The sequence below is a fragment of the Lacerta agilis genome, chromosome 2, assembly GCF_009819535.1.
Source record: "Lacerta agilis isolate rLacAgi1 chromosome 2, rLacAgi1.pri, whole genome shotgun sequence".
Classification (NCBI taxonomy): Eukaryota; Metazoa; Chordata; class Lepidosauria; order Squamata; family Lacertidae; genus Lacerta; species Lacerta agilis.
The window spans coordinates 116,603,595-116,630,161 of record NC_046313.1 but is presented as its reverse complement, the minus strand read 5'-3'; the positions used below and the strand labels follow the sequence as shown (position 1 = coordinate 116,630,161).

Below are 26,567 nucleotides of genomic sequence, written 5' to 3'. Positions count from 1 at the left end.
AGGGTGGCTAACATCAGATACATAACATTGGTATAAAATCAAACAATAATTAAATTACCTCCTAAAAACATCTCAAAATCAAATTAAAGTCTAATTACATGGCTTTCCACAGGGTTAGGGTTGGGAACAGTAAGTGTTCTCTGAACTGAAATTTCAGCCTTCATGACATAGGAAAACAGCCAAATGAACAGCTATTTTGGTGGAGGAGGGTCAAGATATTAACCGATATGCATGAAATTTCATATATAGCTAAATAATCCCTAGTATAGTAAGATAAGACCTTCGGAGTAGGCATTAAAAAACAAATTCCAAAAAAATTGTTCCTTGCTAATTTGTCACCCCCTCCATTATGGAACCTGGGGTGGCCCGCCCCTCCCCCCTTGCTACGCCCCTGCCCCTGACAGAAGGCAGCTTCCTGTGGAGATGGAAACACTTTAAATGCGACCATCCCAGCCACCACCTGCTGCCCCTGGACCAAAAGGCTCACCTTGAAGCAGGAGCAGGTGATGGCAGGTGCTCCCAAGGCCCAGCTAAGGAACCTCTCCTGGCTCTCCAGCCAGTCAGTGTCAGTCTGCATCTTCTCATCAGTGGGAATGACAGGCAGAGAGAGGATTTTACCATTGGAGCTGCCTTTTAGTCCAGAACCCCTAATGCAGCTTCCAACAGCTTATGAGCAGTGCTGGGGGCAGCTGGATCCTAGCTACGAGTACTGGACAAGGCTCATGGCATGCCTAATAGGGGACAGAAGTTCTGGAAAAACAACAACAACATTGTTGTCTTCCATTGGAAAAGGAAGATTCTCTTTTCCAAATTCCAACTCCAGGTTAATTAATAAAAAGATGATTTTAACAATGTAAAGAAATTACTAAAGATGATAGTCAAGGAACGCAGGAAGTGAGGAAGTCAACCTATAATGATAAGGAAAGAAGATAGTTGTATTAAGATTTAAGTGTTTATTGTGTATTATTGTTCTTATTGTTTATTTGTTTATGTTTTTGTTGATGTACATGTTATATTTTGTTAAAACTAATAAAAATTAATTAAAAAAAAAATTCACACATGTTCAGGTTCATGATTTGCATCGTTTAATCTAGATGAGTTTCTTTTTTTTGGCGGTGGGGGGGGGGAGCATTCTGCCCAGCACAATTTTTACCCTACCTGTGCCTCCATTTCTCGATCCCTCTTAATATACAGATTAAGAATATCCCTGGATATTTTGTTCGCAGAAAGATCTAGCCTTGGAAAGAAATTCTCCCAGTGGACTTGATGTCTTCGTTGGAAGGAAGAGAACCAGTTTGCCAAGTCTCTGAGGAAGGAGAGAGAATGGAAGGTACAGGTTTTTTTTAACCCATAATGGGAGGTGTTATAGTGGGAATAACACAAACCTGCAAACCTGGGTTGCGTTCACCTTGGGCCAACCCTGCCTTGGTGGTGGTGGTGGAGAACCCAGAGATCAGTGTTGGAACACAGTCTCTGGATGTAGTAATCTGAAGGTTTGGTCCTGTGCTTGCAATCAACAGAGTCCCCATCTGAAACCCTGCAGGGCAGTGGTTTTTAATCAGTGTGCTGTGGCACCCTGGGGTGCCTTGAATGATGCTCAGGGGTGCCCCCGGCAATACTGGCCTCTGTCACTCTTCCCTTCCCTCCCTCCTCGGATGCCCTCTTGCGTCTGGGGGCTAGTCAGGGGGTGCTTCCCTGTGGGGCATTGTGAGGAGGCACCACTCTTTGGGGTAAGGGGAGGCAGCTCAGAGACCAGGAGCGGCAGCTGCAGCTGCCCAGAGAAGAAGAAGAGTTTGGATTTGATATCCCGCTTTTCACTACCCGAAGGAGTCTCAAAGCGGCTCACATTCTCCTTTCCCTTCCTCTCCCACAACAAACACTCTGTGAGGTGAGTGGGGCTGGGAGACTTCAGAGAAGTGTGACTAGCCCAAGGTCACCCAGCCCCTGCATGTGGAGGAGCGGGGAATCGAACCCAGTTCATCAGATTACGAGACTACTGCTCTTAACCAATACACCACACTAGCTCTCCCAAGGAGAGGGGAGAGGAGAGGAGGCTGAGGGAGGGCGTTTGAAAAAGGGTGAGAGGCTGCCAGCTCTGCAGAGATTACAATACTGGGCTCCTGAGCCCTACAGGGGTGCTGCAGAATGATTGCATTTGGTTGAGGGAATCCTGGGCCCAGAAAGGTTGAAAACCTCTGATGCAGAGGGAAATGAAAGCAAGGGAACAGACACATCTGTGCCTGCTGATGTCAAGTGGGATATTGGCCAGGGTGGAGTTTATATTGTCCTCCTATTCAGAAGGTAAACCCAACTTTTAGTGTCTGCAAATAACATAAAACAATGCACCCATATACACAAAGTTTGAAATCCTTTGTTTTCTGCTGGAAATTCAATTTTTTTTTCTTAACCCTATGCCAGATGATGGGCGGAATAATGGGAATTCTAAGGAGACATCTATGCTATCGTCGGAAATTCCCACAGCTGAAGAAGGAAAAGAGATGGTTGCAGATGAAAGTGACCTTAAAAAGCACGGAGAAGAGGAATCCTCACCTTCCCTGGAGGTTAATGTCCATGAACCCCAAATCCTGCAGGAAGATGGACAAGGAAACAGCCAGAAAATATGTCCCGTGTGTGGGAAGATATTCAGATACGAATCAAAGTTAAATAGGCATTGCAGAAGCCACACGGGGGAGAAGCCGTTTAAGTGCACGGAGTGTGGAAAGAGCTTGAGTTCCAGCTGCAGCCTTCTTAAACATCTAAGAAGCCACACCGGGCTGAAACCGTTTAAATGCATGGAGTGTGGAAAGAGCTTCCGTGAGAGCAGTACCCTGCTTACGCACACGAGAACGCACACTGGGGAGAAGCCATTTAAATGCACGGAATGTGGGAAGACCTTCAGCAGGAACACTCAACTCACTTTGCATCAGAGAACACACACGAGGGAGAAGCCGTTTAAGTGCTTCGAGTGTGGCAGGACCTTCAACCAGCTCATTAATCTGACTTCACATAGTATTATCCACACAGAGGAGAAGCTGTTTAAATGCGTGGAATGCGGGAAGTGCTTTGGCGACAGCAGCGGCCTTACTCAACATCAGAGAACCCACACAGGGGAGAAGCCATTTAAATGTACAGAGTGCGGGAAGGGTTTCAAGCAGCCCAACCACCTTACTATACACTACAGAACGCACACCGGGGAGAAGCCGTTCAAATGCACGGAGTGTGGGAAGAACTTCAGCCAGCTCATTAACCTTACTTCACATCAGAGAATACACACGGGGGAGAAACCCTTTAAATGCATGGAATGCGGGAAGAGCTTCACTGATAGTAGCGGCCTTGCTCAACATCAGAGAACTCACACAGGGGAGAAGCCCTTCAAATGCACGGAGTGCGGGAAGAGCTTCCAACAGCCCAGCCGCCTTACTCTACATTATAGAATCCACACCGGCGAGAAGCCATTTAAATGCCTGGAATGTGGGAAGAGCTTCACCCAGCTCATTAACCTTGCTTCACATCGGAGAACCCACACGGGGGAGAAACCCTATCAGTGCAGGGAGTGTGGGAAGAGGTTCTGTAACAGCAGCAACCTCATTTCCCACAGCAGAACACACACCGGGGAGAAGCCATTTAAATGTGCAGAATGTGGGAAGAGCTTCGCAAAGAAGAAGAGCCTTACGTTGCATCACAAAAAACACGCAGAAGGAACCATTTAGATGGATGTGGGGAAAGCTTCTGTAAGCTCAGCTTACTTTACATCACGGAACACAGCTTTCTGGTGAATGTGCAGAGAATGTGGAAGGTTTCGTGCAGGGGTCAGCGACATTTTTCAGCCGTGGGCCGGTCCACCGTCCCTCAGACCATGTGGTGGGCCAGACTATATTTTGAAAAAAAAAAAATGTGAACCAATTCCTATGCCCCACAAATAACCCAGAGATGCATTTGAAATAAAAGCACACATTCTACTCATGTGAAAACACCAGGCAGGCCCCACAAATAACCCAGAGATGCATTTGAAATAAAAGGACACATTCTGCTCATGTAAAAACGGTGATTCCCGGACCGTCTGCGGGCTGGATTGAGAAGGCAATTGGGCCGCATCTGGCCCACGGGCCTGAGGTTGCCTACCCCTGGTTTAGTGTGAGCTGTAGCCTTCCTTTAAATTGAAGAAGACACACAGAGGATAATGAGCACATAAAGAAGTGTCTTGGTGGATCAGGCCCATAGTCTATTTAGTCCAGCGTCTGATTTTCACAACCAGTAAACACATTTGAATGTAAAGTGTGGAAAGAGTTTAGTGTTAGCAATGCCCTTACTTTATTTACATCAGGGCTGGCCAACTCCCAAGAGACTGCGATCTACTCACAGAGCTAAAAACTGGCAGTGATCTACCCCCTTTTGGAGGGTTCAGGTCAAAGTTGTTGAGCTTCTTTTAGGAAGGAGGAAGGCCCATTTTTAGGGGTTCAGGTCAAAGAAGTTTGACAGAGGAGGAAAGCCCCACTTTTTGGGGGTACAAGGCAAAAATGTTGAGCTTTTTTAAGGGGAGCCAAAGTTGTTGAGCTTCTTTGGGGGGAGCCAGTGATCTACCGGTGATCTACCACAAGACGTCCAGTGATCTACTGGTAGATCACAATCTACCTGTTGGACGTGCCTGCTTTACATCAAAGAATGCCCAGTGTGGAGTTTTCTTGAGGGTACAGGCCTTACTGTAGAAAGTAGTCTGCTTTCTCTTCCAAACAAATTAATTGAACCTCAAAAGAGCATCAGTGGCGAGCACTCTTGTTTCACATGTTTCTTGTTTTCACCCCAGGAAGACAGTAAGAATGAAGGGAAGTTGTTGTTGTTCAGTCGTTCAGTCGTGTCCGACTCTTCATGACCCCATGGACCAGAGCACGCCAGGCACGCCTATCCTTCACTGCCTCTCGCAGTTTGGCCAAACTCATGTTAGTAGCTTCGAGAACACTGTCCAACCATCTCATCCTCTGTCGTCCCCTTCTCCTTGTGCCCTCCATCTTTCCCAACATCAGGGTCTTTTCTAGGGAGTCTTCTCTTCTCATGAGGTGGCCAAAGTACTGGAGCCTCAACTTCAGGATCTGTCCTTCCAGTGAGCACTCAGGCCTGATTTCCTTCAGAATGGATAGGTTTGATCTTCTTGCAGTCCATGGGACTCTCAAGAGTCTCCTCCAGCACCAGAATTCAGAAGCATCAATTCTTCAGCGATCAGCCTTCTTTATGGTCCAGCTCTCACTTCCGTACATTACTACTGGGAAAACCATAGCTTTAACTATACGGACCTTTGTCGGCAAGGTGAAGTTAGGAAGAGGTCATTCGACATCTGAAAACCTAAACACATTGATTAAGGAGCATGCTTTCATTTACTAGAATTAATTAGATGCTGGACTGGTGGTTCTGTAAACGTTTGAGAGAAATCAGCTGCAATGTAATACATGCAAAAGTGTTACGAACTGTAGAAAACGGAATGTTTGACCATTTCGCTACTAGCATTCCTATGTCAATTGTAGGTGTAGTGGGATAGTAAACCGTGATCACAGTTGAAGCTAGAGTGGATTGCAAAAGATCTGCTTGACAAGTTCTTATCAGGGTCAGCCCCAGGCATCCTGCAAATTAAGGAGAAGGTGGTGGTCCCTCCCTGTTCCCCAACAGGACTGTCTTTAAACTTCCTTCTTGCACTTCTCTGGAGCCAGCAGGCCGGGAATTTGGACCCTAGGGATAGGCAGTGTGGCCATAGAGAGGAATGACGCAGGGGGGCGGGGGCAGGAGAAATAGTATGTGGGAAAATCAGCTGTAATAATGAAGTGGAGATACTATAAGGATATAAACCCAAACTAAACTAAACTCAAATCCAAAAAAAATTCAGGGTGAGTACCCCTAAATAGCTATGTGACGAGTTAAACAAGAATATATATAACTTATAAATCAAACTGAAAACCCTAACGAGATGCTGGCTCTTTTCTCGTTTCGCTGGGTGTCTGTTTCCTCAGAGGGAAATTAATTCTAGAGACTATAGGAAAATGAAGAAGGCTTTCAAGGCTGCAAAAACATAAAGGACTCAAGAGCAGTAGGGGGAATTCCTCCCAAACTGTTTTAATATAAATTGAACTCAGGTTAGCTAACCTAAACGGAATGAAAAAAAACTAACAAAACTCATTAATTTGAAAGAATGAAGCCACACAGGCTCCTACAAGTTTCTACAGATACATGATCAAGACTGCTACTGGTAATTCCTGGTTCATGGTTTATATACCTGACTGAGGGTGGTTTCTTAAAGGAAGGAGTGATCAAGGATCTGGAAGCCAAGCCTTGGAATGGTTGAAGGAGCTAGGTATGTTTAGCCTGGAAAAGAGGAGAGGAGCTAACGACAGCCATCTTTAGATATTTCAAGGGCTGTCACTTGGAAGATGGAGCGAGCTTGTTTTCTCCTGGAAGGTAGGACTCGAACCAATGGCTTCCAGTTACAAGAAAGGAGATTCCGACTAAACATATGGAAAAACTTTCTGACAGTACGTTCTTCCAACAGTGGAACAGTCCCACCCTCCGGGAGGTTGTGGACTCTCCTTCCTTGGAGGTTTTTAAGCAGAGGTTTGATGGCCATCTGTCAGGGGTGCTTTATCCAAGATCCCAGCATTGCAGGGGGTTGGACTAGATGACCCTCTCAGGGGTACCTTCCAACTCTAAGATGCTATGATTCTATGAAAACATTGGGGAGAGGAAGGTTAACTAGGGTTTGGGAGTGATGAGTTCGTAAATGAAGCACAGGGGTGAAAGGTTTCTCATGCAGTTCAGCAATAAGTCTCAAGGGAGCTGACATTTCCCTGTAGCCAAAAGACAAAAAGACAGTCACGGGATATAGTAACCAAAAGCCTCAGCCGTGACAATCCCTGAAACGAGATGGAGATGTTGTGAAGATATAAACCAAACTAAACTAAACTCAAATTCAAAAATTCCTCACCCCTATTTTTTGAATTTTGAGTTTAGTTTAGTTTGGTTTATATCTTCACAACATCTCCATCTCGTTTCAGGGATTGTCACGGCTGAGTCTTTGTACTTTTGTTCTTTGATTTTCCTGTAGCCAGCAAAACTTGGCAAAGCATGCAGTAAAACCTAGCAGAACTTCTGGGGTGGGAAATGAAGATTTAGTTGGGATGAGGATATAACTATCCTTTGCAAGATGTGAATTGTTGCAGGGAGGGAGGGAGGGAGGGAGGGAGGGAGGAAGGAAGGAAGGAAGGAAGGAAGGAAGGAAGGAAGGAAGGAAAAGTAAGTATTGGAGAGAGTAGAGGTTGAACTTTCAGGAAGTGATTGGGAAGATGGCAGTGGTGAAGAGGCAAAGTTCTGGACCACATGAGTTTTTTTTTTTTTGAGAATGTAAATAAGAAAATGGGAGGCAATCCACGATCTTAATTCCTGGACAGCAGACTGCTTCCTGCTATCCTGTGTGTAATACCCCAGAATGCCTTATGAGGAACGGCTTAGGGAACTAGGTATGTTTAGCCTGGAGAAGAGAAGGTTAAGGGGTGATATGCCAGCCATGTTCCAATATATAAAAGGATGTCATATAGAGGAGGGAGAAAGGTTGTTTTCTGCTGCTCCAGAGAAGCGGACACGGGGCAATGGATTCAAACTACAAGAAAGAAGATTCCACCTAAACATTAGGAAGAACTTTCTGACAGTGAGAGCTGTTCGAGAGTGGAATTTGCTGCCAAGGAGTGTGGTGGAGTCTCCTTCTTTGGAGGTCTTTAAGCGGAGGCTTGACAGCCATCTCTCAGGAATGCTTTGATGGTGTTTCCTGCTTGGCAGGGGGTTGGACTGGATGGCCCTTGTGGTCTCTTCCAACTCTAGGATTCTATGATTCTAAGAAGCCTGTTCCCTTCTAATGCTTTGCACTCAGGGCAGATGGAAATGTAGGAAGGTTTACCTAAAGGGCTGAGGAGATTTAAATAGGCCAGTGTAGGATTTAGCAGTGGATAAGCCTTTTTAAAAAGTTGTTTGATATAGCACGTATATATAACAGCCTCTTTACCTAATACTTGGATATAGTTTTATTTTCCCACATAATCTTGGCATCCTAATAGTTTCTATGTATAATGCACCTTTGATTTTCCTAGATACTTTGTGGGTTAAACTTACATCTTTCATAAACTGAAATGCATTCATTGGTCTTTTGTTGACGTGTTTTAAATAAAGCAGATTTCAGATACCGCAGAAAAAGAATACTGTTTTTAAGGATGTTGTACAGCACACAGCCGATGTTCCAGGAGGTCCTAATCTGCAACTCCTAAATTGGCTTTCGATTATAGTACTTTGATTATTAGATACAGGATCAGCAGAGATAGAGAACAGCCCTGCTTTGTACGTCCGCTCAGCTGAATGTGGGGAGACTCCATACCATTTGTGCAAATGGCAGCCCACAAAGTGAAACGCATTTGGTTAAGACGCAAAAAGTGTTTTCCAAGTCCTAATTGTGCCAAGGAAGCCTTGAGGATTCCCCATTCCACCCTGTCAGATGCCATAAGGCGCCCAGGACCATTAGAGCCACTGGGAGTTTATGTACATTACTGGTGGGTATTGTATTTAGTTGGCATCCATCTGTTTTGGGAGATGTGCGCCTTTGGCGTTGAAAACCTACAGTGGCTGTAGGGATTGACAGGGGAGAGATATGTTCCATTTCAGCTTGGACAGATAAAGGTGTTCAGTTGCGTTGTTGCAGATGCACAATAGCGTTTCTTCCCTCTGCGCTTCTCCCAGAGGTCATTCCTCCTGTGGTCGCTGCAATGGATGCACAACCTGACTGTCCCCAGGCACTGCGGTTGTCTGCAAGGGATTCCCACATGGAGGGATTGATGTCACAGGCCGGCATACGGCATTTGGAGACATCTTTGTAACGTAGAGTTGGTCTGCCTGTTGGAAAAACGCTCTGGGGAGGTGGCGTACTCCCCAAGATTCTGGAGCGTCCTCCCGATGGCCAACTCTGGCTGGCATGTCCCTTCAGTCCAAAGTGCCAGTAATCTGTGACCCTTTCCTTATGAAAAGAGCACACAATTCTTCTAGCATCATGCAGCAAGAAGAAAGACTCATCTGTAGTTCTAAACTACTTTATTTACAGTCTCTATAGAGACTCCATGATCATGTCTGTGTTCTCCGAACAAGAGTACAGAACTGCCACACGACAGAAATGAAACTAAAAGATTCAATAACAACCCTTAGGCGGAAGAGATAAGATAGACTTCCATTCCCACACTCTCTCAGACACTCATGTGATTTACACCAACCATAATAGTCCTGCTGAAGCAGCAGAGGAAATATAAAAATCCTAACACTGCCCACGGGTCTGGTGCCTGAAGCCAGCTCTCCTTGGGGTCCTGCCATTTTCCATTCTGGACAGGACCAAACCAGCGTGGATGTCACCGAGACAGGAGTGTGAACGTGCTGGGAAAGTTTGCTTGGAGAGCGCATCTTTCTTTGACTCTCTGTCCCAATATTTAAAAGCTCTACAAATGACACCCGTGGTGCTATTGGAAGGGGTCGAACTAGTTTGGTACGTGAAATGAAATGACCAATGAAGATTTAGGCAATTAACCATTTCCGGCAACAAGATTTTAACATCCTGGTTAGTTGGGCATTAAGAGCTTACCAGCTGGAGGTCCCTACTGTTATTTTAGACTTCCACCATGTATCTGACATCTTTTTTTCTTTGTTTTTTTATACTCCGCCTGCCCATCTGACTGGTTTTCTCCAGCCACTCTGGGCAGCTCTCAACAGAATATTATTAATAATAAAGCGGTAAAACATCAAACGTTAAAAACTTCCCAAAACAGGGCTGCCTTCAGATGTCTTCTAAAAGTCAGATAGTTGTTTATTTCCTTGACATCTGGTGGAAGAGCGTTCCACAGGGCAGGAACCACTGCCGAGAAGGCCCTGTGCCTGGTTCCCTGTAACCTCACTTCTCACAGGGAGGGAACCGCCAAAAGACCCTCGGATCTGGACCTCAGTGTCCTGGCTGAACGATGGGGGTGGAGACACTCCTTCAGGTATACTGGGCAACGGCCGTTTAGGGCTCAGCACCAACACTGAATTGTGCTCAGAAACGCGCTGGGAGCCAATGTAGGTCTTTTAGGACCGGTGTTATATGGTCTCTGAGGCCACTCCCAGTCAACAGTCTAGCTGCTGCATTGGCACGCTCCAATGTACTGTTATATGACCAGGTGAGCCACAGTGCCGGTTCAGTTTTAAATGCTTTATTAAACATGTAACTGGTTGTCTCACCCATCAGTGAAGCTGGTCCCTGGGGCCTTGGGAGCAAAGTCACAGGCTTCACTTAGACCAGGCTTCCTCAACCTCGGCCCTCCAGATGTTTTGAGACTACAGTTCCCATCATCCCTGACAACTGGTCCTGCTCGGTAGGGTTCATAGGAGATGTAGGCCAAAAACATCTGGAGGGCTGAGGTTGAGGAAGCCTGACTTAGATGAAGTGGCTCAATCACTGTAGCCAAGGGCAGCCCAGAGGAGCTAGAGGAGCAGCAGCTCCACTATAGCCTGCTGAGAGACACCAGAGGCATAGCAAAGTATGCTGTTAGCTGCCTAGAGTGGCTGGGGTATGAATAATAATAATAATAATAATAATAATAATAGCAATTGCACATAGCAGTGTGTGCCAGAGACTAATGTTGCAAGCAAGGAACCCTGTGTAGTTGTGGGACTCATCTCCCTTTACAGGCCGAGGGAGCTGGCATTTGTCCGCAGACAGCTTCCGGGTCATGTGGCCAGCATGACTAAGCCGCTTCTGGCAAACCAGAGCAGTGCACGGAAATGCCGTTTACCTTCCTGCCGGAGCGGTACCTATTTATCTGCTTGCACTTTGACGTGCTTTCGAACTGCTAGGTGGGCAAGAGCTGGGACCGAACAACGGGAGCTCACCCCGTTGTGGGGATTCGAACCGCCGATCTTCTGATCGGCGAGCCCTAGGCTCAGTGGTTTAGACCACAGCACCACCTGCGTCCCATCTGTGTAGTTGTGTAGGCTACTCAAACTAAGAATGTTGTGGAAACCCCAAGCAGACTACTGCAGACGGTGGTGGTTTCTGCTCCTGAGACTGCAAACATAAGAGTCCTTGTTGCTGGGTTGAGCCGCAGAGATCCGTGAGTGTAATTTCTTTCACGCAAAAACTTGTACATATGTAGAGAAATTGTGATCATTCTCTATTTTTTTGTATTATTTTATTGAAAAGGTTTCAATTATAAAGGAATAAAGTGATGCAAAGAAAAAGAGAAGAAAAATAAAAAGGCACAAACATGGGTAGGAACACCTCCCCCCCAAAAAAATATACAATATACAATTACTATCCTAATACATATGTAAATATTAAGTCAATAAACTCATTCCAAATACTGGTATTTATCCAAACAAAGCCTACGTCATTAAGATCTAGGGCAGATCTAGGACATGCATCATTTCGCAACACAGTGATTCAGTTTTACAAGCAAACTAACACTTTCCCTTCCTCCACCACGGAGAGCCCTCATGCCTCCTTGTCGAAGCCCAGAACCTTGCTTACCTGGGTTTGGGAAGGGCAGGGGGACGTTGAATGTTGCCATGGGCAAAAATGGCCTCAAGGAATGAGACTGATGCCAGGGGTGTAGCAAGGGGGGCGGAGGGGGCGGGGGGCCCCGGGGCAGCGCCCCTGCTGAGGCTGACACTTTGAGGAGAGGCCCCGCCCCCTGGTAAGGCTATTTTCGGCACTGCCAGGGTGGAGCCGCAGGGGCAGCCAGCAAGGAGGGGTGCCACCCCTTCCTCGCTGGCCCACCACTTGCCTCTATGCTGAGCTCCGCTGCTGGCTGGTTTGTGGAGCCGGGGCATGGAGAGGGGCGGGCCAGCGAGGTGGGACACCCCTCCTCACTGGCCCGTCCCTCTCCCTGCCTCGACTTGCACTCCGCCAAGGGAGCCCGGGCGGATTCGGGAGTCTTTGCAGCCCGCAGAGACTCCCGATTCCGCCTCCCGGCACCCCTTCGTACAGCGGCTGCTCACGCAGGCACGAGCAGCCGCGGCACGAAGGGCTGCCGCCTCCAGGTGGCAGCTTCGGGAATCTCCCGAAGCCGCCGCCCAGCACCCCCGGGGGCGGGGCGTCGCGTGCGTCATGACATCATGACGCACGCACCGTGGTGCCCCGCCCCCAGGGGTGCCTCTTGGCTTCCCGCCCAGGGCAGCCAAGGGGCTAAGAATGCCCCTGACTGATGCTGTCACAAAAGTTCTTTCCACACTGAAGCATTTAAAAGGTTCCTCTCCAGTGTGTGTTACTGTACACATCGTCTATTCCTGTAAATAAACTATCCCCCACATTCCCTGTTTCCAAATGGTCTCTCCCCAGTGTGTTCTGTAATGTAAGGTAAGCTGAGTGAGCTTACGGTAGGTTTTTTTGCACATTCTGTGCAACTAAATGGCTCCTCCTGTGTGTGTGTGGTGATGCAAAGCAAGGCTCCCATTCTTCCTGAAGCTCTTCCCACATTTCGTACACTCAAATGGTTTCTCCCTTGTGTGTGTTGTCCGATGTAGAGTAAGGTGACCGAGCTGGCTGAAGCTCTTCCCACACTCCAGGCATTTAAATGGCTTCTCCCCGGTGTGGGTTCTATAATGTAGAGTAAGGCGACTGGGACGTTGGAAGCTCTTCCCACACTCCGTACATTTGAAGGGCTTCTCTTCCGTGTGAGTTCTCTGATGTTGAGCAAGGCCGCTACTATCAGTGAAGCTCTTCCCGCATTCCATGCACTGAAAGGGTTTCTCCCCTGTGTGTATTCTCTGATGGGAAGTCAGGTTAATGAGCTGGCTGAATCTCTTCCCGCATGCCGTGCATTTCAGTGGCTTCTCCCCTGTGTGCGTTCTGTAGTGTATAGCAAGGTGGCTGGGCTGCCTGAAGCTCTTTCCGCACTCTGTACATTTAAATGGTTTTTCTCCCGTGTGGGTTCTCTGATGTTGAGTAAGGCCACTGCTAACAGTATAGCTCTTTCCACACTCCATGCACTTAAAAGGTTTCTCCCCTGTGTGAGTTCTCTGATGGGAAGTAAGGTGAGTGTTCCTACTGAAGGTTTTCCCACATTCTGCGCATTTAAATGGCTTCTCCCCAGTGTGTGTTCTCGTATGTGTAAGGAGGGTACTGCTCTCACTAAAACTCTTTCCACAGTCCACACATTTAAATGGCTTCACCCCTGTGTGGGTTCTTATATGTGTAAGAAGGCTCCAACTTGAGCTCAAGCTCTTTCCGCACTCCGTGCACTTAAACGGTTTCTCCCCCGTGTGGCTTCTGCAATGCCTATTTAAGTTTGATTCGTATCTAAATATCTTCCCACACACGGGACATATTTTCTGGCTGTTTCCTTGTCCATCTTCCTGCAGGATTTGGGGTTCATGGGCATTAACCTCCAGAGAAGGTGAGGATTCCTCTTCTCCGAGCTTTTTAAGGTCACTTTCATCTGCAACCATCTTTTCCCCTTCTTCAGCTGTAGGAGTGTTTGGCGGTAGCATAGATGTCTCCTTAGAATCCCCATTATTCTGCCCATCATCTGGGGTGAAGTTTGAGGAAAAAGAAAACATTTTTGAATTTCCAACAGAAAGCAAAGGATTGTGAGCTTTGTGTATATGGGAGCATTATTTTATGTTATTTGTAGACACCCAAATCTGGGTTTACCTTCTGAATATGTTGCCTTTGAAGCGGACAATAGGCAGGGGCGTAGCAAGGGGGGCAGGGGGGCGGGTCGCCCCGGGTTCCATAATGGAGGGGGTGACAAATTATCAAGGAAATTTTGGGGGGGGGGGATTTGAATTTTTTTTTAATGCCTGCTCCGAAGGTCTTATCTTACTATACTAGGGATTATATAGCTATATATGAAATTGCATGCATATTGGTTAATATCTTGACACTCCTCCACCAAAATAGCTGTTCACTTGGCTGTTTTCCTATGTCATGAAGGCTGAAATTTCAGTTCAGAGAACACTTACTGTTCCCAACCCTAACCCTGTGGAAAGCCATCTAATTAGACTTTAATTTGATTTTGAGATTTTTTCGGAGGTAATTTAATTATTGTTTCATTTTATACCAATGTTATGTATCTGATGTTAGCCACCCTGAGCCCGACTTTGGCCGGGGAGAGTGGGATATAAATAAAAGTTTTTTATTATTACTTGTTGTTATTCCTTTGTAAGAAAATATGAAATAACGTAAAACAATTTTTGCAGGGGGGGGGAATCAATGGGGGGTTGACAAGAAATTTTCCACGCCAGGTACCACTTGACCTGCCCATGCCTCCGGGGGGGGGGGACAAAAAAATTTTTTGCCCCCGGGTACCAATTTACCTTGCTACGCCCCTGACAATAGGAATTCTATCCTGGTCAATGTCCCACTTGAAATCAGTAGGCACAGATGTGTCTGTTCCACTGCTTTCATATCCCTCTGCAGCAGTTGTTTTCAACCTTTTTGGGCCCAGGATTCCCTCAACCAAATGCAATCTTTCTGCAGCACCCTTGCGTGGCTCAGGAGCTGAGCTGGCAGCTTCTCGCCCTTTTTCGAACACCCTCCCTTGTGGAGTGTTCCCTCAGCCTCCTCTCCTCTCCTTTCTCCTTGGGAGACCTCTGGGCAGGGGCAGCTGCCACTCCTGGTCTCTGAGCTGCCCCACCTCCTCGCACTGCCTCCTCACACTCCCCCACAGGTGCCTGGGAAGCACCCTCTGGCCAGCCCCAGAGGGACCATTCATCTGGGGAGCTTGTAGCCAGCTGTGCAAGCCTTTGGGACACAGGCAAGAGGGCATCCAAGGAGGGAGGGAGGGAAGGAAGGAAGGAAGTAAGGAAAGAAAGAAAGAGAGGGGGGGGGGACAGAGGCCCATAGCTGCCAAGTCTCCCCTTTTTTGCGGGAAACTCCCTTATTCCAAGCCATTTCCCACTGCTCTCCCTTATTGTTGATATCCCTTAAATCTCCCTTATTTCCAGGAAGGAGAGTTGGAGTCCGGGGACTCCTTGGGTCCCTGCCTTTCTCAGCCCTGCCTGCCTGCCTGCCTACCTCACAGGACTGTTGTGGGGATTAAATGAGGACTGGGACCAGGGAGCTCCTTGGAGAAAAAGGTGGAATATAAATACCTAATAACAAAGAGACAGACAGATATATAAAGAAGAATATAAAACAGACGAACGTTTCTTGGCAACAGGTGCTCCGGTTAAGCATTGCTTCCCCTCACTGGAGGCAGAGCAGAGCCAACCTGGCCAGAAGCCATCAGTGGTCCTCTCCTCCTGCATGAATTGGCCTAATCCTTTTTCTAAAGCCATCCAAGTTGGTGGCCATCGCTGCTCCCTGTGGCAGGGAGTTCCAGAGGTTAACCGTGTGCTGCGTGAATAAGTGCTTTCTTTTCTCTGCCCTGATTTCTCTTTCCTGGGACCTCTTTCCTGGTGTAAATTAATTTGTAGCCTGGGGGGATTACCGTGGCGTGGACTGTGTCCCTGAGAACCGTAGACTGTCCCCGGGACAGGTGAGGGTGCTGATCCCTTATTTTCAAATCCGAAACCTGACAGCTATGCAGAGGCCGGTGTTGCCCAAATCACTCCTGACCATCCTTCAAGGCACCCCAGGGTGCCAGGGCACAATGGTTGAAAACCACTGCTCTGCCCAAAGACAGGACCGAACCTTCGAATTTCTACATCCAAAGACTGTGTTCTAACACTGATCTCTCCCCAAAGGGAGGGGGTGGCTCAAGTTCAACGCTACCCAAGTTTGCTACTTTGTGCTCTTCCCATTACTGTATAGCCTTTTCCCTTGACGGTTCAAAGATCTGTACTGTACCTGCCAATCTCTCTCCAGAGGCCGGGTGAATTGGTTCTTCTCTTTCCAGCGAAGACATGAAGTCTGCTTTGAGAATGTCTTTCCAAAGAAACACAACAGGCCGAGTCTTTTTTCTGAGAACAATAATATCCAGGCATCCAAAGTTAAACATATCGCTCTTTTTGGGAACCATCCCCGAAGCTAAGACCTCGGTTTTAAACGCGCGGCACTCTTCCACCCCCCCCCCCGCCCGCGCGGCTATTTAAACCCACCAAGGCTTTCTGGTGACGACCTCGGAAATTCAAAGCTCTGGGCGCAAAAAGTCTCGCGCAAACCCTCCCACCCCAGCAAGGCTGCTGCTTTCCCCATAGCGGGTTTCTCCTTCTGTCGGGGCTGCATGTCCCCCCCCCCTCCCATCAGAAGGCTGCGCCTTTCTTTTCAGAGCTGGGGGGAGGGGAGGCTTGCATTGGCGATCCTGCAGCAGTTTGGGCCGCACGACGCAAGTGCACAGCACGGATCACCCACGACACACCCCCCCCGGTGCATTTCCCGAGGGAAAGTGCTCCGCGTGGGAGGCGGGAGAGGGGGGAGGTGTTTCTCCTTCATCACCCCTCAAACAAATCCTCCTCGGGTTCCCTCCCCCGCTCCCTTTCACTCCCCCACAAAAGTCGCACCTCGGCGCTTTTTGCAGCCTCTCCTCTGCGCCGCGCGCGTTTCCCCAAGGGCGCTTCTGCAACGCCCCAGCGCTGCCGACGCCTTTACGCGGCAATTTCCTGCTTCTCCGGGAAGCAGAGCCCGGGTCAGTCAGTCGCCCAGTGGAGGAATGAGTTGCCCCCCTCCCCTTTGCCTACCGCTTGCTTGCAACTCCCCCCCCCCCCATTTAATGTGGGGAAGATGGAGACACCTCCTTTGGCGTCTATCAGGCGCCCGGTTCCTCCAGGAGGCTCGCTGGGGATTCCGCCACCCCATCCCACCCCACATCCCGGTGTTGTATTTTAGCGCTGCAGCTGCTCCAGGGAGCTTGAGGGGAGGGAGAGTTAAAGGGGGGGGCACATTCTCCAAATGGGAGAGAGCTGGGCATGCCCCTGTGCAAAGGACCACAAGGGATCTTCAAAGTGGCGCAGCGTTTGCATTGCAAGATCTTTGGAGCCGTATCCCCTGCACAGAGATCAGCTCAGTCTCCCCGGGGTGGGGGGTGTCATTCAGCTTGGGAGGGTAAAGGGCACATTCACGCAGGAGAAGCAGCCTTGGGGAGGGGAAGGAGGCATTTGAGTTTTGCTCCCCTGCGCTATTTGCAGCTGGGGAGTCCTTTTGCAGGCTCCCCAAATCTCCCGAGAAGAGAGAGCGAGCTGGAAACGTCGCGCATGATCATAGAATTGAAGAATTGGAAGGGACACCAAGGGGCCATCTAGTCCAACCCCCCTGCAAGTTCAGGAATCTCAGCGCAGGATGGGGAAAGCCTGGCCAGATGTGTCCCCCACCCCACCCGCGTTGCTTTCTGCAGCCTCCAGCAGCACAACATCAAGGGAAGTAAGCAAGAGGAAAGGGGGGAGGGCAGACAGCTCCTGTCGCTCAGTCCTCCTCCCACTGGACAGATGAACCGAGCTGTGGTTTCCTAGAGAGGCAGGAAGCTGCCGTCGCAAGGGGAGGGGGGGTGACTGTTGGAAGCCCCTCCATACTCAATGGAAGAGGACGGTGTCATGGACAGAGGGAGGCTGGAGCGCACAGAGGACAAAGAGGTGCAATGCTTGGGGGTGGCGAGGCGTGGGGGTTAGGGGGAAAGAGGAAAGAGCCCCCCCCACTCCATGGGCATAGCCAGGAGGGGTTGCAGCTGCACACACACACACCCCAAATCGAGTAAATAAATAAAAATACAGTACTTAACTGAAAGTTGAAATTGTACATAGGTTTTTCAGCACTTTAGGGAAGTTTTTAATGTTTGATGCTGTATTGTTTTTAATATTCGGTTGAAAGCCACCCAGAGTGGCTGGGGAAACCCAGCCAAATGGGCGGGGTACAAATAATAAATTATTATTATTGTTGTTGTTCAGTCGTTCAGTCGTGTCCGACTCTTCGTGACCCCATGGACCAGAACACGCCAGGCACGCCTGTCCTTCACTGCCTCTCGCAGTTTTGTCAGACTCATGTTAGTAGCTTCGAGAACACTGTCCAACCATCTCATCCTCTGTCGTCCCCTTCTCCTTGTGCCCTCCATCTTTCCCAACATCAGGGTCTTTTCTAGGGAGTCTTCTCTTCTCATGAGGTGGCCAAAGTACTGGAGCCTCAACTTCAGGATCTGTCCTTCTAGTGAGCACTCAGGGCTGATTTCTTTGAGAATGGATAGGTTTGATCTTCTTGCAGTCCATGGGACTCTCAAGAGTCTCCTCCAGCACCATATTATTATTATTGTTGTTGTTAAAGAAAGCAATTTGAAACGACACTGATGGAGATTTTTCATTCCGAATCTGCGAGGCAGAGCCAGGCCAATGATGATGACAGGGTGTGTGTGTGTGTCCTGCCAGGGCCATAGTGAGCCGCTTGGCTGCCGGGGGCGGCAACCCAAGCGGCACCCCCGGGGGGCAGGGCGTCGTTCCGTGCGCATGACGTCATGACGCATGCGCACGGAGCGACGCCTCCGCCCGGGCCAGCGAGGAGGGGCGTCACGCTTGTGTCACCCCTCCTCGCTGGCCCGCCCCTCTCCATGTCCCGGCTCCGCTCAGGGAGCCCAGCCAGCGGCGAAAGAAGCTTCTTTCGCCGCTGGCTGCCGGGACATGGAGAGGAGAGCACCCCCGCAGGGCCCTACCCGGGGCATCCCGCCCCCTTGCTACGCCCCTGTGTCCTGCTCCCCCACACCAACATAAATCCTGGCTAGGCCCATGCCTGGGGTGTGGGGTCTGATCTGTGCAATTGGTCTGCAAGGTGTGGGATAAACTGCTGCAGAAACTGCAGGGCAAAATCCTCTTGGAAGCCATTCAATATCCCCAGGGGCATACAGTATTCAGCTTGGGTAGGGGGACCAGACACATTGGTGAAGAGGAAGCAGCATTTGGGGGTGGGGTGAGGACAACAACAACAACAATCTGAAGAAGTGTGCATGCACACGAAAGCTCATACCAAGAACAAACTCAGTTGGCCTCTAAGGTGCTACTGGAAAGAATTTTCTATTTTGTTTCGACTATGGCAGACCAACACGGCTACCCACCTGTAACAACAACAATGTATTTATACCCCACCCATCTGGCTGGGTTTCCCCAGCCACCCTGGGCGGCTCCCAACAGAATATTACTAAAAAAAGCAATAAAACACCAAACATTAAAAACTTCCCTAAGCAGAGCTGCCTTCAGATGTCTTCTAAAAGTCAGGTGTAAGGACTGATGTACCGGCCTGTGCTGTTTTCAGAGAGCTCACATGGGCTTAGCCAGGGGGCAGCAACTGCTCCCCCTAAATCAAGTAAATAAACAAAAATACTTAACTAACTGACCAATTGCATCACAGATAACTCAGTTCTGCCCCCGCCCCCCCGCTAACATAAAGCCTGCTCCCCCTAAAATCTTGGCTATGCCCATGCGAACTCATAGAGAGTTTACATGATACCTCCCATAATATTTAGCTTCATCAGGCTCTTAAATAAAAAAGGGAGTTCCTGGCTATGTTTGCCTCCTGGGGGGGGGGGAGCAAGTACAATAGTTTGACTATGTGCTTCTTTTCCTTTCCCTAAATCTTCCAACATTCACCTTCGTGGGATGTTCATGAGCTCTAGTGTTGGGAGAGAGGGAGAAGAAAAATTCTGTATATTCTCTTTCTCCAGGGTCTGGGTAAACGTTCAAAGAGGTGGCTGTGCATTTCACCGAAGAGGTATTGGGCCCTGCTGGATCCAGACCAAAGGTCTCTAGGTAAGGACACATTCCCCCCCCCCCCCGCCGCCCCATTCCTTGATTGAAAGATGTTTGGGGCATATTACCCATTTATTGCGACTAGCATGAGTTTGGCCAAACTGCGGGAGGCAGTGAAAGATAGGCGTGCCTGGCATGCTCTGGTCCATGGGGTCACGAAGAGTCGGACACGACTGAACAACAACAACACCCATTGATTATTTATACCCCACCCATCTGGCTGGGTTTCCCCAGCTACTTTGGGTGGCTCCCAACAGAATACTAAAAACACAATAAAATATAAAACATTAAAAACTTCCCTAAACAGGGCTGACTTCAGATGTCTTCTAAAAGTCAGACAGTTGTTTATTCCCTTGACATCTCACGGGAGGTTGTTCTACAGGGCAGGCGCCACTACCGAGAAGGCCCTATGCCTGGTTCCCTGTAGCTTCACTTCTCACAGTGAGGGAACTGCCAGAAGGCCCTCGGAGCTGGACCTCAGTGTCCTGGCTGAACGATGGAGGTGGAGACACTCCTTCAGGTACACTGGGCCCAGGCCATTTAGGGCTTTAAAGGTCAGCACCAACACTTTGAATTGTGCTCAGAAACATACTGGGAGCCAATGTAGGTCTTTCAGGACCGGTGTTATGTGGTCTCGGCGGCTGCTCCCAGTCCCCAGTCTAGGTGCCACATTCTGAATTAGTTGTAGTTTCCGGGTCACCTTCAAAGGTAGCCCCACATATGTTTAGAGAAGGAACACAGCTCAGGAAGAGCACCTGGCTGCACGCAGAGGATCTTTTGTTCAACCTCTGGCATCTCCATGGGGGAAAGGGATCAGCTAGCAGCTGGTGGGAAAGCCCTGAGATCATGGGAGATCCACCTGCTAGTTGAATGAGTCCATGCGGAGGTTTCATGAAGAATCAGTTTGACCTGGTATGAGGAAACCTCCAAATGTTATTGAAGGCTTTTTAAGTGTTTGAAAAGTGCCCATCTCTGCCCCAAGGCCAGAAGGCTTGCCCTTGCCACAGCAGGACAAGGAAAAGGCAGGTGCCCCAAACCCCCAAAAAGCTTCTTCTTCTGAATCTCCAGTAGGTAACTGATGCTCCACTTGTTTTCCCAAAGTTAGAATAATGGCTGAGATCCTGGACGTCCACTGTTAGGTGGTGCAGGGAATCCTTGGCTAGGAGGACAAAGCTCCCACATTTCTTGGGAATGCTAATATCAGAGAAGCAGCAAATTGGGGTCAACCTGTGATAATATCCCATGTTTTTACCTTGGAAGTTCATACATTTATTTTTTCCCCCTCATCCCCCAGGAAATGACGGACTGAGCAGTGAGAAATATATGGAAAAATATTTGGTGTCACTGGAAAAAGCCGAGCGTGAATCAGGAAAAAAGATGCTTGGAAGTCAACGAGGACCAAAAAGGGATGAGGGAAACTACTCAGAGGATGGGAGGAAGGAGGTGCCTGCTTCCCAGAGTGCTGCTGTCCAGGAACTCCTGATCCAACAGGAAGATCACAAAAGGAAGAGCAGGAAAACATGCCTGGTGTGTGGGAAAACATTTAGACATCAATCGAACTTAAATACACATTGCAGAATCCACACAGGACAGAAACCATATACATGCGCTGAGTGTGGGAAGAGCTTCAATCTGAGAAGCAACCTTACTAGACATCAAAACACACATACAGGTGAGAAGCCGTATAAATGTATGGAGTGCGGGAAGTGCTTCAGTGACAGCAGTAGCCTCATTCGACATCAAGCCACCCATGCAGAGGAGAAACCATACACCTGCATGAATTGTGGAAAGAGCTTTTGTGGGAGGAGTAGCCTCCTTTTACACCAAAGAACACACACAGAGGAGAAACCATTTAAATGCTCCGAGTGTGGAAAGAGCTTCATCGAGATCAGTAGCCTTACTAAACATCAGAGAATCCACAGAGGGGAAAAACCATTTAAATGCAAGGAGTGCGGAAAGAGCTTCAGTCAGAGCGGTAACCTTACGTTACATCAGAGAACACACACAGGGGAGAAGCCATGTCAGTGTACTGAGTGTGGAAAGTGCTTCTGTAGCAGCAGCAGCCTTACTTTACATCAGAGAATCCACACGGGGGAGAAACCATATACATGCATCAAGTGCGGGAAAAGCTTCAGCGTTCGTAGTAGCCTTACTTCACATCAGAGAACGCACACAGGAGAGAAACCGTTTAAGTGTGTGGAGTGTGGGAAAAGCTTTAGTCAGAGCAGTAGCCTGACGACACATCAGAGAACACACACAGGGGAGAAGCCGTACCAATGTGTCAGCTGTGGGAAGTGCTTCAGTGACAGCAGTGGCCTTACTTTACATCAAAGGACCCACACAGGGGAGAGACCCTTTAAATGCACGGTGTGCGGGAAAAGCTTCAGCCTGAGTAGTAACCTCAGCAGACATCAAAAAACACACACGGGAGAGAAGGCGTATAAATGTATGGAGTGTGGAAAGTGCTTTATTGACAGCAGTGCTCTTACTTTACATCAGAGAACGCACACAGGGGAGAAACAATTTAAATGCACGGTGTGTGGAAAGAGCTTCAGTAAAAACAGTCAGCTTGCTAGACATCAAAGAATACATACGAGAGAGAAAACATGGTATGGGAAAAGCTTCTGTGACAAAGCAAACCTTTCAGGTCATCAAAAAACCCACACAGGCGAAAACCCATAAAATTGCATGGGGTGTGGACATTGGAAGAAGAAGAAGAAGAGTTTGGATTTGATATCCCGCTTTATCACTACCCGAAGGATTCTCAAAGCGGCTAACATTCTCCTTTCCCTTCCTCCCCCACAACAAACACTCTGTGAGGTGAGTGGGGCTGAGAGACTTCAGAGAAGTGTGACTAGCCCAAGGTCACCCAGCAGCTGCATGTGGAGGAGCGGAGATGCGAACCCGGTTCCCCAGTCTACCACTCTTAACCACTACACCACACTGGCTCTCAACACTAAACACTGTGTGTTTTAGTGTTTAGACTTCCTAAACACTAAAACACACAGTGGCGAAGTTATGGAAAGGGACAAAGTGTGGAAAAAGCCATGTGAGCACCAGCCTTCTTCAACATCTGAGAACCCTTGGAGGAAAGAAACCCCATACGGTACATGTAAAGAATATGGCTAATTTCTGTGTTATGAGAGGACTGATTTGGCTGCAGTGACATTTGCTTCAGTTACATCCAGGTTCAATTACTGGAATGGGCGCTGCCTTTGAAAAGTGCTCTAAAACTTCAACTGACTCAAAGATCAGCAGCCAGATTTTCAGCTGCGGCTGGTTATAACCTGAGGAACATACAACTCCCTAGTTACAACAGCTCCACCAGGAGTTGTTGTTGTTGTTGTTTAGTTGTGTCCGACTCTTCGTGACCCCATGGACCAGAGCACACCAGGCACCCCTATCCTCCACTGCCTCCCGCAGTTTGGCCAAACTCATGCCAGTCGCTTCGAGAACACTGTCCAACCATCTTATCCTCTGTCGCCCCCTTCTCCTTGTGCCCTCCATCTTTCCCAACATCAGGGTCTTATCCAAGGAGTCTTCTCTTCTCATGAGGTGGCCAAAGTATTGGAGCCTCGGCTTCAGGATCTGTCCTTCCAGTGAGCACTCAAGGCTGATTTCCTTCAGAATGGATAGCTTTGATCTTCTTGCACTCCATGGGACTCTCAAGAGTCTCCTCCAGCACCATAATTCAGAAGCATCAATTCTTCGGCAATCAGCCTTCTTTATGGTCTAGCTCTCACTTCCATACATCACTACTGGGAAAACCATAGCTTTAACTATACAGACCTTTGTCCACCAGGAATACTAGTCTGTTTTGGGCACAAGTGCTGGTTGTGAACTATATGTGACTTATGTCCAAGCTACCTGAATGACTGTGTTCCCTCATTTGAAACTGCCCAGGTTCTGAGGTCTACAAGGGAGGCCCTTCTCTCACTCCCACCAACCTCACAGGCCTGCTTGGAGAGGGCCTTCTCAGTGATTGCTCCCAGACTTTGGAACTCCCTTCCTGGAGAAGTTAGACTGGCTCCCTCCTCCTTGTCCTTCTGGAGGCAGGCAAAGACTTTCCAGCAGGCTTTTGGGAAGTGCTGTTTTAATGAAAGGGCTGCCGCCATACTGTTTTTATTGCAATTATTTGTTTGGTTTTAATGGATGTGCTAGATGTACACACACTATCAGTGTTTATTTTTTTAAAAAATAATAGTTTTTCCTATGTTTTTAGTGATTCTTAATATTATCTGTAAGCTGCCTTGAGTCCCATCAATGAAATGATGATGATGATGATGATGATGATGATGATGATTTTGTTGTGATATTATTACAAACTGAGCTGCAAGAAGCGAGGTCACTTGACTATGAGTCATGTTTTCATCCTGTGGGAAATCCACCAGCCTTACTAGCTTCCCACACATGTGATGTTATTGTAATGTACTGTTGTATCCTTACTTTCTGTTCTGGCTCAGAGATGCTGGACGTATTATGCACAGCTCTGAATATCTGAGCTGGCACGCAGAGACATACTCTGCACTTTATCTACAATAAAGTAGGTTTTAGCCTACAAGGCTTGTGTGTGTTGTTCTTGCAAGCTGGGAACAATCACATATTATCGATGTGCCCCTGGACTCCAGTAGCCAGGAGTGCACAGAGGCTTCGTCCCGCCCTGGGGGTCAGTCTCACAACGTGCCCCCGCGGGAAGTCTCATAACAGATTTCACTTCTGGAAATGTAGCAGAATGCAGTGAAAGTTTATGGTGGGACTGCCCAGAGGTATTTAAATTGTGGGAAGTGATTTGTGAAGAAATTGCCAAAAATACTCCAATACAGTGGTACCTTGGTTTACAACCATAATCCGTTCTGGAGGTCCGGTTGTAAACCAAAACAGGTTGTAAACCCAAGGCGCGCTTTCGCCAATGGGGCCTCCAAAAAAAAGGGAGGGGGATGTAATCCAAAAAAAGGGACACACATTTCCGGGCTTGACGTGGTTGTAATCCAAAACAGTTGTAATCCAAAACGGTTGCAAACCAAGGTAACGCTGTATCCCATACCAACTTTACCACAGATTTGTTTACGAAATCTATGGCACGATCAGCTCCCAGGGACTTTCAATGTGGATGCTTCTGACGGCCAGAATTTCATTTGGACACGCTTATGGGACTGGCAACTTTTAATTTGGTGTGAAGTTTAGCGCTAACTGGAAAAAATAACACACGTGTAAATTACGTATTGCCAACGGCTCTGAGGGTCCTGCATGGTTTGGTGTGATTTTTATCATGCATACAACAAATACAGATACACAGGACTCCATCTCTAGAAGATTGGCTTTTCTCATAGCCCTAACCTGATTTAAGTCTCTTCCAGATATACTGCGCTGCTTTTCTTTGTATTAGCACTTCCATTATTTTTATTGTGTCGTATTTGTTTGGCTTCCATAATAATCATAATAAATCCGTACCTGTACAATATCCACTTCACAGACACAACTAAGGAACTTTTAACAGCAAGAGGAAGAGGAGCAATCCAAGCTTAGCTACCAGACAAATAGGAAAAGTGGATTCCAGAAGGAAAAAAGCTGGGGAGAACAGGGGTGCACACTATATATTGGGGGGGGCAGACAAACACAGGGGTGAAACTAGGCTTTCTTTCACACGGGTCAAAGACTCAGTTCAACACCCCAACCCCACCGATGTTCTTTTGCAAACACAAAAGTGTTCCATGTACCCATTCACACCGCTAAACAAATTCGTTCTTAAAGGGCATAAAAAGTAGGCAATGTATTATTCGAGTTCAAATGTTTTATTTTTTAAAAAATAATGTTTTTTTGATCTCCAGCATAACAAAATATCCCAATATAACATATATATATTTTAAAAAATTAATTTTTCATTTTCACCTTTTACAAATATTTCAACAAGAAAAACAAAATATTTTTATTCTGCATATCCAGTTCAGATATATTTACTAATTTCCTCTTATCTTCCCCTTAATCATCTCTTACTGCACATGTTTATATCAGTCCCGCTAATGTTTCAATTTGTTTCTCCCCTGTGTGTGTTCTGTAATGTATAGTAATCTGCATTGGCCATCAGAAGCTCTTTTAACACTCCATGTACTTTAAGTGGCTTCTCCCCGGTGTGTGTTCTTGTAATGCCTGTCTAGGTGTGATTCACATCTAAATATTTTCCCACACATGAGACACACGACTCTTCGTGACCCCATGGACCAGAGCACGCCAGGCACCCCTATCCTCCACTGCCTCCCGCAGTTTGGCCATGCCAGTCGCTTCGAGAACACTGTCCAACCATCTCATCCTCTGTCGACCCCTTCTCCTTGTGCCCTCCATCTTTCCCAACATCAGGGTCTTTTCCAGGGGGTCTTCTCTTCTCATGAGGTGGCCAAAGTACTGGAGCCTCAACTTCAGGATCTGCCCTTCCAGTGAGCACTCAGGGCTGATTTCTTTAAGGATGGATAAGTTTGATATTTTTGCAGTCCATGGGACTCTCAAGAGTCTCCTCCAGCACCATAATTCAAAAGCATCAATTCTTCAGTGATCAGTTGTCTTTATGGTCCAGCTCTCACTTCCATACATTACTACTGGGAAAACCATAGCTTTAACTATACGGACCTTTGTCGGCAAGGTGATGTCTCTGCTTTTTAAGATGCTGTCTAGGTTTGTCATTGCTTTCCTCCCAAGAAGCAGGCGTCTTTTAATTTCATGACTGCTGTCACCATCTGCAGTGATCATGGAGCCCAAGAAAGTAAAATCTCTCACTGCCTCCATTTCTCCCCCTTCTATTTGCCAGGAGGTGATGGGACCAGTGGCCATGATCTTAGTTTTTTTGATGTTGAGCCTCAGACCATATTTTGTGC

The 26,567-nt window shown here is 47.8% G+C and overlaps 1 protein-coding gene across 1 annotated transcript; it reads left to right on the top strand.

Annotated features, from left to right (window-relative positions):
* The first annotated feature begins 1,158 nt into the window (after nt 1-1,158).
* On the top strand, nt 1,159-22,417 carry LOC117042567 (zinc finger protein 420-like). The gene is made up of 7 exons (XM_033142107.1): nt 1,159-1,330; nt 2,419-3,707; nt 13,399-13,433; nt 16,477-16,607; nt 17,498-17,547; nt 19,617-19,701; nt 20,996-22,417. Exons 1-7 carry the CDS (start codon nt 1,267-1,269, stop codon nt 22,381-22,383), a joined length of 3,042 nt encoding a protein of 1,013 aa, XP_032997998.1. The 5' UTR covers nt 1,159-1,266; the 3' UTR covers nt 22,384-22,417.
* Nucleotides 22,418-26,567: the final 4,150 nt, after the last annotated feature.

Coding starts and splice junctions, on each gene's coding strand:
- LOC117042567 (XM_033142107.1), top strand. CDS start 1,267: ATGTCTTCGTTGGAAGGAAGAGAACCAGTTTGCCAAGTCTCTGAGGAA. Junction 1,331..2,418: donor GGAAGGAGAGAGAATGGAAG/GTACAGGTTTTT, acceptor ACCCTATGCCAG/ATGATGGGCGGAATAATGGG. Junction 16,608..17,497: donor CTCCGGGAAGCAGAGCCCGG/GTCAGTCAGTCG, acceptor ACTCAATGGAAG/AGGACGGTGTCATGGACAGA.